The following is a 10,871-nucleotide window of genomic DNA, read 5'->3' on the forward strand; positions in this document are numbered from 1 at the left end:
CGTGCAGCTTGAAAACGATCTGGTGGAAGTCTTCGTGGTTTAGAAAATACTGGTGTACCTCGAGTCTCAATATAGTGCTGGACCCTTTCAGTATCCTCTGGTATAGTGGCTGCCGGACGATCGTAAGGATGGGCAGTGGATAGGCCTACTTCTGGTACTTTAACACGACGAGACACACAGGTAATACTGCTTGACATATTTGAGCTTACTAGTCGTTTGTTTCTCATGTCAACACTAATGCCATAATGTGTAAGAAAATCGGCTCCTAGTATGGGTGTGGTGACATCTGCGACTACAAAAGTCCATGTTACAGGTTGGTCTAGACCAAGGTTTAATGAAAGTTGTCTCTGCCCATACGTTTGGATGCACGATCCGGTGGCAGAATATAGGCATACAGTGCTGGGCCGAGTCGCAGTGCAGATTTTACGTGGAAGCACACTCAGGTCTGCCCCTGTATCAATAAGGAACTGAAGTTGGAGAACACTATCGGTAATGAAGAGGCGGCGTGGTATGTGAGGGGCTGCAGTTGCCGCCATTACTGCGCCCTTTCGTCGTTTTTTGTAAAACTGCAGGGTGGTCTACATTTCTTTGCTTGTGCACCAAATCTTCGATGGTAGTAACACTGCTCGTCAGATGATGACTTGGCACTCTTGACCATTTGAATCTGTTGCCGTTCTTCAGCTACAGCTAATCTGTTGGATAAAGCGCTCACTTGGTCATTCAATGCAGCCACTGCTTTGTCTAAGATAGGGCTTTCGGTAACAGCCATGACTGGAAAATTGGAACATCGGAGGTACTTATCGGCTTTCTTAGCAAGCTCTTCTAGATCTCCATCAAGAACAGATATAACACTTCGAACCGAAGGTGGTAGGCGGTCCAACCAAAAATTTTTTAGAACTTGTGTACTAATGCTATCCGTGGCCAGAGCTTGCATTCTGTGGAGTAGTTGAGTGGGTTTTAAGTCACCCAGAGTGAGCTCCATTAATCTGTGGATCCTGTCATCTGAGCTAATGCCATACCTTTCGAGAAGGCGAGCTTTCAGTTGTGTATAGGCATTGCCAGCAGTTGGATTCTTTACAATATCCGCCACTTCTATTAGTATGTCACTGTTTAAACTAGCAACAGTATGATCGAATTTGCAGTTGTCAGATGTTATTTTGGCTTGTCGGAACTGCGCCTCCAGCCGAAGAAACCATAGTTCTGGTTCATTGCGCCAAAACTCTGGAGCTTTTATGCCTACCCGTGCAATTATTGGGTGATCATTGCCTTCGTATGGTGTAGCATTATCGTTTGGCATTGTTTGGTCGTTATCTGTCATAATGTCGTCTTTAAATCCTTGTACTTACAGTCTTTTTCTCGGGGTCACCAATGTGGCCGGTTTGCGGGATGCAAAGTAGTCGGGGCACACTTTAAACTATTTTATTGGTTTATTTACAACAAACTACCTAATAAAATAAGTAAGAAAAATTATGACAGTTGTATTCTAAGTTTCTAAAATCTTCTGACCGACGTCCGTCAATCCGTCTCCTCTTCTTTCCCCAGCCGGTCAACACATATGTGGTCGTAGGCTAACTGTCAATCTGCCACAATGTTATCACAGCGAGAAGACTAATCACTCCTGCTAATAGGTTACTGCTGTCTAGTGTCTGTCCGTCTATTCCTCATCACATCCTCGAAAAATATCTTGCCGAGAAGGACTTTCATCTTCTTTCACCGATGTCTTTCTTAAGAGCGGGAATTCAAGATCCTCAATATAGTCACGTATTAAGCTTTCGTAGGCAGGTGTACTATACACCTGTCGACAATCTTTTTATTCCTGAATCAATTCTCATTGACTTCGATAATATATCTTACCGAATCCATCTTTCTGATGGACTCACTTGCTATCTCTGTCATCAATCTGGTCATATCGCCTCAACACGTACCTATACGACCATCCAGTCAAACCCGTCCATACCTACATCCCAAACTGACCAAGACTCTATTTATTCCTGTAATGCAACAACCGAAGACAAAAATCACTCTGTCCAAAATCAAACAGAAAACACTGGTGAAGTAATGGATTCCCAAGAACTCCCTACAGAAATTACTATACCGAAACGTTCTCATTCTGAAATATCGTCCCCAGTTAATACACCACCGGTAGAAAACACAGAAATAGATTTTACAAAACCTAAAGCAAGATCAACAAAAAAGCCAAGAGTCACTAAATCTGATACAAAAACTGGAGAAACAGTTTCTACTGAATCACTTATCCAACCTGCAAAGGAATTTATTGATAAAGCTTCAACCCTGTTTGAATTAAACTATACAGAGATAGTCAGCTTTCTGGATGATGCACACGGTTTTCCCAATCCATTAAGTATCGCACAAGAATACACGAAAAACATTGCAGTACTATTAACAATGCTAACAGAAATCTACCCCAAACTCGAAGACAGACGCATTAAATCTAGAATTACACGAATAAAGAAGAAAATACGTCGTCAACTAAATCTAGATCGAACTGAAAATGATTCCGAAGATACAGATGTTTCTCAAGAAAACCTCAATTAAAAAAATCAATAAATGTGCTACGCCTGTGACACCAATATAACTGTAGTAGGTCACATTGTTATAGACTGTCCATTATATCATCTGCAAAGACAAGCTACTGGACTACCATGTGATATAAAGTGTGCGTTAAACAGTGCGGATTGTGACAAAATCATTAGGTTTTTAAAAGAAACTAAATTATATAACCAAATATGAGTGCTACGTTTCAGAACAATCATAAATTAAAATCAACTTTGTAAAAATTCTGTAAAAAAAACTTTGTAAAACAGTTTATATTTTGTATCAAATTAATATGTATCATTGTACCACCGCTAATAACCTTTTATGGTTGATGCGGGTTATTTCTAATAAAAAAAAATATTCAGGTGAAGATATCAATAAAATGTTAGTTAAAATTATTGAAAAAATCAGTTTTATTTATGAAATAATCTAATCGAATTACACTCAAGCTCTTAAAAATTATCGATTTGTTTTGCCATCGTGACACTGACCTAATTTCACTTCCCTTCGGGTCGTGAAATTGTCAAAGTGTCACTCGGGATACAAATCCATAATTTTAGAGCTCTCGTGTAATTAGTACTGATAATAAATTATAATAAATTTTGTGGACATATTAAAAACAAAAGTTTTCAGTGGTTTATTGATAGATAAAATGAACTTTCATTAAATAACTTTCATAAGTAAAAGTATGTACTATCCTATTATACATATGCAATATTTATTCTAGAATCAAATAGTTTTTCTATTTGCACATTTTTTGTATCTACCTATTCCTACTCTCCTAAAATTTAATAGGTTTCATATATTATTTATTAACAAGTCGATATAACAACTGAGGATAGTATAAATAAAACGTGTATATTTTTTATTCATAACACCGGTTTTAATACCCGGATCCTGATATTTTAAATTTTAAATACCAAATACCGGTATTGAGATTTTGGCTCGGTATTGTAAGCCCTACACGAGAGCTCTGAGGGCTCGAGTGAATATTGCCGATTGGAAACAAATTTAAGAAAGAAAAGTGGAGCATTATTTTCTTATTTATTCTTACTATCGTGTGATAATCGACAGTTTTTTTTAATACTTACGTATAAAATTCAGGTCTTTGTATAAAAACATTCAGTGACATTGATCCCAATTAATGTGACACATATTTTTCAACTTGTCAAAATGAGCAGCACAGTTTAGCACATATTTAGACGAAAATATTAATAAAATACTAGTTAAAATTATTTATAAATACAGTTTTATTCATGAAATAATCTTAGCGAAGTAAACTCGAGAGCTTAACATTTCCGACTTGTGTTCTCCTCGTGACAATTTGACATTAGGTGCAAAACTAAAAGTTTATTATGGATACTTTCTTAAATGTAACAGTTGTCAAAACTAGGAAAATTGTTGCAATAAACAGAAATAATCTACTAACAGAAATTATTCCCACTGTAATAATGTACCTACAGTAGAAAATTACCGCTGTAATAATAATCTGATTGGACAGAATTAAACACGTGATACGTGATGAAAAATCTTACTACACGACTGGAAGTTAAAATCATTAAAAAATAATCGCTGTAATTTTTATTCTTGTAGCTTTCTATTGGTCAGAATCTCTATGACTGAAATATTCTGTTATTATTTATTAGCTGTTTCGGCTATAAGTCTAAATTTTATAGTCTTTAACTGAATAAGTTGAGGTGGGTACAGATGTTTGTCTCCAGTTGGTCATTCAGAATTATATCTGTATTGTTTAATTTATTAATTTCCATAGATTCTAATAAAGATATCTTATAGCCTTTATTTTAAATATGGAGAATTTGAAATTGGTCATTAAAAGAATGATTATGATGTAGAAGTTGAATTGTGTACGTAGACTCTCTCTTTCTATTATTGAAAGATCTTTTGTGTTCTGTTATACGTGTGTTAAAGGTTCTACCAGTTTGACCGATGTAAGCTTTTGGACAGTTATCACATGTTTGTTTACACCACTGTCTAAGTGATTTTTATTTTGTCTCTAGTTGTTCTTAACATATTTACTTCTAATTATTATAAAAGTTGGTGTTATTCCTTGCTTTTTTATGTGTTTAGTTATTTTTGTTGATATCTTGCTTGTATATGTACCTAATCGAGCAAAAAGCACTATGTTTTTTCTCTGCTGGAGGAACAACTAATTTCAGGGCTTTCTTATAAAATTTTTGGTTTAAAATTTTTTTATTGCTTGTCAACTTTCAAAATCCACCTAAGAATTTAAATTTAAAATTTTGACGTGTTTCATATTGATCCGTCTAGTACATCACCTATAAATAGAATGTTATTAATATATAATTAGTTGCCCAGGCAATAGTATCTGTATTTAAATTAACTAAAATAATATAATTACGTTGTGTAGAATTTTATGTGTACATTGTATAGCTTAAACAGAATTGAGTGAAATGAAAGTAAAATTACTTTAAAATTGTGTAAATATATACAGGCTATACACTCCGTGAGGAGTTGGAGCCACTCTTATTGAGCTCATTGACTCATTTATTGTGGTGAGTCACTCCACATTCTTTCTTCTATCAAGTTAACTAGTCTAGTCTAGGGTTCCTCTTAGCGTCCTCTGTTATTTTCCTCCATATATCCCGGTCCTGTATTTTCTGTCTCCATCTTGGCACTTCCAATCTTTTTATGTCCTCCAATACCTGGTCTTCCCACCTGCTTTTTGGTCTTCCTTTCGCCCTTGTTATATTTGGGTTCCACATTGTAACTTTTCTTACATCTTTTTCTTCTCCCATTCTTCTTAAGTGTCCATACCACCGTATTCGCTGGGTTTTTATAGCTTTCACTATGTCCTCGCCTCCTAGTATGTCTCTTATTTCTGTATTCAAGAGCCTTTCATAATCTCCGTGCACTGTTTTCTTTGGTCCATAAATTCTTCTTACCACTGTTCTTTCAAATATTTTTAACATTTCTTCTTCCCTCTTTGTTAGGCTCATGGTTTCTGCCCCATATATCACCACTGTTCGAATTGCTGTTCTGTATACTCGGATTTTCGTAACCCTTCGTAAAATTGTGTAAATCATTTAATTCTAGCTGAGCGCTTTCGATTACAAAGCCATCTTCAGAGTTATTTAATAACTTAATGTAACTATTTAAATTTAACAATGGTCAACTTGTGTCAAATTTTAAAACCTAACACTACAAAACAGGGGTCCCATTGTCCAAAAAGTGGGACCAAATTTTTTGTGTTATCTTAATTACGATAATGCAATAGAACACTGGTAAAAAACTTGATTGACTTGAATCTAATGGATATACGCAAAGAGTTGGTTTTAGAAACAAAAAATATTTATTATTTAAATGCAAACATTTCGTTTTAAGTCTACTTACTCTAATCACACCTTGGTATTCTTACCTGAAACAATAAAAATATGTTAGTACTTTAGAAAGTACAGTACAGGTTATGAAAATAAATGTTAAAACACATATAAAATTATTTTATAAATAAACCTTTCATCGACATCATTTTAGATTATCGAGAATTAATTAGTTCAAAAATCTGCGCTTAACAAAGGGTTGTAACACTTAGTTCATCCAGGACACTTTTGAGTAAATTACCTCTCTCAATAAAAAGGGCTAGTAGGAGAGTCAATAGAGAACGAAAACATGCATTGGTTCGGAAAAATTCAAACAAGCTTATACCTTAGTCCTTACCTCCTTAGTCTCAGCATCCGTTATGGCTTGCAAATTGTAGAAGCCTCGGAGGTGTTACCAGAGAAGGTTCCCATTGTTTTCAATCTGGTGGAATGTAGAGTAATATTTTTGGTATTATTTTATGTGCTATTGGATTGAAAACTTAGCCTTTTGATAGCAGTTGCCGCTAGGGCATCCCTGCCATTTCGTTCGTTGCAATCCGTGACTGCACGCCGGGGTTTGTCCTAATTGGGTCAGAGAGAGCAGCATATGTGCCTCCTGATGAGAGACTAATAAGTTTCGAAAGCGGTAGAGGTGCTTGCTGCACTCTCTGATTGGACTAGAATATGGTTCGGCTGTATTTTCGTACCTATTGTAACGAAATTGAAAATGGTTATTCATTTTTGATTTACATGTTTACTCCGATTGGAGTACGAAGGGAACCATTCTCGTTGGAACTTTACCGCGCTAAGCAGATGGAACGTGAATTATAAATTGTAAAATTCCCTCATCTTCCTTAGTCTCAGCATCCGTTATGGCTTGCAAATTGTAGAAGCCTCGGAAGTGTTACCAGAGAAGGTTCCCATTGTTTTCAATCTGGTAGGATGTCGAATAACATTTTTGGGTGTTGTTTTATGTGCTATTAGATTGAAAACTTAGGTTTTTTTTCTATTTTTGTTAGTTTATATACATGTTAAGGTAAAAAGTTCTACTGACAGATTTAGCCGCTAATTGTTTAAACAATAACAATTGTTTTGTATAAATTATTTTAAAAATATCGTTGAATTCATCATTTTACTTTGATAAAATATGTTTCTATTTTGTTTTTGATTATGCTGAATCCGAATATGGCATTACAATTTTAAAATTCAAAAATTTTGAACTCTTATACAGTAAGTCTGCGTAACTAGGAACCATATGAGAAACTTTTTTATTATCAATTTTACGAAAAAAAGTTATTCTTCATAAAATGCTCTGCATAATCTAAAATCTAAAACTCAACCATCAGATATTAAATTTTATCAATTTTATACGAAGTACGTCAAAAATATGAATTTCGTTAAAGAGTAAAGGACCTTTATATTTCCGAATATCAAAAATTGTAGTTTGTTTTTTTGGTGCATGCTCAAATCGGTGTATTCACTTAAAATAACATAGAATTGGTTGATTTTAGGGGAATAATGCTACCAATACCTTTTGTAGTGCTTGAAAAGACCTTTAAAATGAACAATATTTAATGTCGATTACATTGAAAATAAGCGAGATATGCAGCAAAAAAATGGATGACTAATGTATTTTAAGATAAAATGAGGAAGTATATTTAAGCCCTCATCCACCAGAATTTAAATGCATCGTTTTCTTTCTACTATATCTTTTATTATAGTGTTATTTCTATGTTCAAAAAGTTGGACGGGTTTAAAATGAATGGATTGAGAAAAAAAATTAGATCAAATTATAGAGCGCATTTTTAAATTTTCTTAAAAATCTTCCTTTTTCTCCCTGTAACTTGAAAACAGTAAGAGATACAGTAATGAAAAGTAAAAACAAAATTTTTATCTAAAAAAACCCTACATTTTTGTTCGATATCTTTTTTCGTATCTCTTATCATTTTCGAGTTACATGGAGAAAAAGGAAGATTTTTAAGAAAATTTAAAAATGCGCTCTATAATTTTATCTTATTTTTTTCAAAAACCATTTATTTTAAACCCGTCAAACTTTTTGAACATAGAAATAACACTATAGTAAAAAGTATTGTAGAAGGAAAACGATGTATTTAAATTCTGAAGGATGAGGGGTTAAAAATGTACTTCCCATTTTTTCTTAAAATACATTAGTCATCAATATTTTGCAGCATATCTCGCTTAGGTTGATTGTAGTCGACATTTAATATTGCTCATTTTAAAGGACTTTTCAAGCACTCCAAAAGGTGTTGGTAGCATTATACACCTAAAATCTACCGTTTCTCTGTTATTTCAAGTTGAATACACCGATTTGAGCATGCACCAAAAAAACAAACTATCACCTACCATATCTCTTTTTGTACTATAACTAGAAGATTTGTGAAAGAACGAGTCTCTTTGTTTTTTTTATAAGCTACACAAATATTTTATATAGTTTTTTTTTCGTTAGATACGTAGTTTTTAAGATATTCGCAAAAAAACGTCCGAAAAGGTGTCATTTTTCAATGAAAATGGCCAATATTCAACCACGAATAACTCAAAAAGAATTGAGTTTTCAAAAAAAAAATTATAGAACAGTTTTTGCTTAGAATTAGGTTCTTTAGCCTCGTCCGTGGTTATTTTAACCAAAAAATTTTCCACCCATGAGAAGGGGTGGGAATCACCCCCAAGATGAAAGCGCACATCGGCATGGGGTAGACTTTGTTTCCTGATATATTCCCTACTTACTCTGAAAATATCAAGTAAATAGATGTAGTAGGATGGAATTCGGAGCCAAATGTCCTCATTGACTGCCCTATATTTTTTAAACTTGTTATTAAATGTATTTTAGGTAAGTTGTACAGAAAAAAGTTTTGATGACTTTGTACAAACATTTTTTTAACTGGTATTTTTCGGTTTTGTATTACATTTTTTATCTTTTTCAATTTTTTCAAAAATTTGTTTATTTTATGTCTAAAGTAAAATAATGTAGTGAATTTCAAAGATTACATCTTAAGCTTTAAAAAACACCTAGAAAATTGTAATATATCTGTTCAAACATGAGTAATACCCTCTTAAAGTAGTAGTAATTCTGTAAAACTACGAAGTTTTCAAAAAATACATTTTTTGAGACGACGTATCATTTGAATTAAATTTTAGAATAGAACATAATTTAGTAAGATGTTTGAAAAGTAAGTTGTGCAAATTTGAGAGTTATCAGTGTAATTTGATAAGGTTATTTCATGAATAAAACTGTTTTTTAAATAATTTTAACTAATATTTTATTAATATCTTCGCCTGAATATTTGTTAAACATGTTCCTGCTGTTTTCTTTGACAAGTTGTAAAACATGAATTGTCATTAATGTCACTGAATGTTCATTTTTTCGTAGCAACGAAGGGAATCTGACGTAATACTTGACGACGGGAAATTATCAAAAATTATCGCTGTAATTTTTATTTCTGTAACTTTCTATTGGTCAGAAACTCTATGAATGAAATAATCATCAAAATTTATTGACCGAAGATCAACCACAATTTATTTTATTGACGTTTCGACTTCCACTTCGGAGGTCGTTATCGAAATACAATTTATTTCTGAAAATAATGACCAGTCATTCCATTCAAAGACATCTGTTATAGAAGAAAACTCAAAAATACCAGCTGAAGTAAAGAACATAGTAATGATAATGAAAAAGTGACGAGCTTATGAACCTACAGGTCTCTCCGTTGAACTTTTACAAGTATGTACCATATTGGCGACTACAACTACTCGCTTTTGTGTTTAATTGCTTTTTGGGAGGAAGAGAACTGCCATCCAAATAGAAAATAACCTATCACAGATCCATGAAAAAGGTGTCGAAAGAAAGTTCTTTTTAGGTAGTCCATTTCTACCACTTTCAGTTTTTTTCTTTCTCATCGCCTTCAAAATTGGTTCTAATATTAGGGGCGAAAGTAATGAGATTAGATGATGAAAAATGCCCCCAACTCGATTCGAATTCTATATAGATCACCGATTAGCACATATTATAGAGAAACTCACTTTCTGAAATTTTTAGCCCACTAGGTGTTCACGTGACCCACCTAGAGCCTAATTAGCCTTTTTATGTTTTTATTTTTTATCTCAGCCGTATCGAGAGCTAGCGAAAAACTTTAAATAAAAAAGTTGTAGGTTTCAAAAAGTTCTGTCTGAAAAAAATGTTTTTTGTTAATTTTTGGCGGGAAATTTTAAATGAGTATAAAAAAATAACTAAGACATTCGTTTTCACGAAAAAAATTTATAACGTGTAATTTTGCATAATGTATCACCCTGAATTTTTTCAGATTTTAATAATTGGTGAAACGTACTTTTAAAAATAACAAACCGCATTTTTTTGTTTTTCTTTCGCTTTTTGATACAATTTTATACATGGTGTTTAAAAAAAGGTAACATCGTCACTAGGATAGATAAAAAACTGAAAAACAATTGGGGTTTGCTTAATAAAAAAAAATTGTAATGCCACCTAACTAATATTTCAAATTCACAATCATTTTTGAATTCTTCGGTGTATTTGTGACAAAAATCTATCTTCCTTTTTTTTTCAAACGACGCGCAGTTTTCATGCAAAAAATAAAATATCTTAATACTTCCAAAGTAATGGAATTAAGTTTTTATGAATGTACGAGTTACGAGTATAATGTAATAGATTGTATAGAAACTTAACATAGTACATAGTTCGAATACTTTGTAAGGGTTAATATGTTTTATTTCTTGCATAAAAAGGCGCGTCGAATGAAAAAATGGGAAGATAGATTTTTGTCACAAATGGAACGAGGAATTCAAAAATGATTGTTAATTTGAAATATGTCAGTGGCGTACTATCTTTTTTTCTTTAAAATGTTCAGACCATTACCCGTATGGGCGCCAATGATGAATATACAATTCTTAATTGTATATCAAAAAATGCATAATAACGACCTCTTAAAACCTGCCAAATTGTAT

The 10,871-nt window shown here is 33.1% G+C and overlaps 1 protein-coding gene across 1 annotated transcript; it reads right to left on the reverse strand.

Moving 5' to 3' along the window:
- Positions 1-535: 535 nt before the first annotated feature.
- Positions 536-1,318, reverse strand: LOC126890261 (uncharacterized). Its single transcript, XM_050659119.1, has one exon. The coding sequence runs from the start codon at positions 1,316-1,318 to the stop codon at positions 536-538; it is 783 nt and encodes a 260-aa protein (XP_050515076.1).
- Positions 1,319-10,871: the final 9,553 nt, after the last annotated feature.

Source organism: Diabrotica virgifera, chromosome 8 (genome assembly GCF_917563875.1).
Source record: "Diabrotica virgifera virgifera chromosome 8, PGI_DIABVI_V3a".
Classification (NCBI taxonomy): domain Eukaryota; kingdom Metazoa; phylum Arthropoda; class Insecta; order Coleoptera; family Chrysomelidae; genus Diabrotica; species Diabrotica virgifera.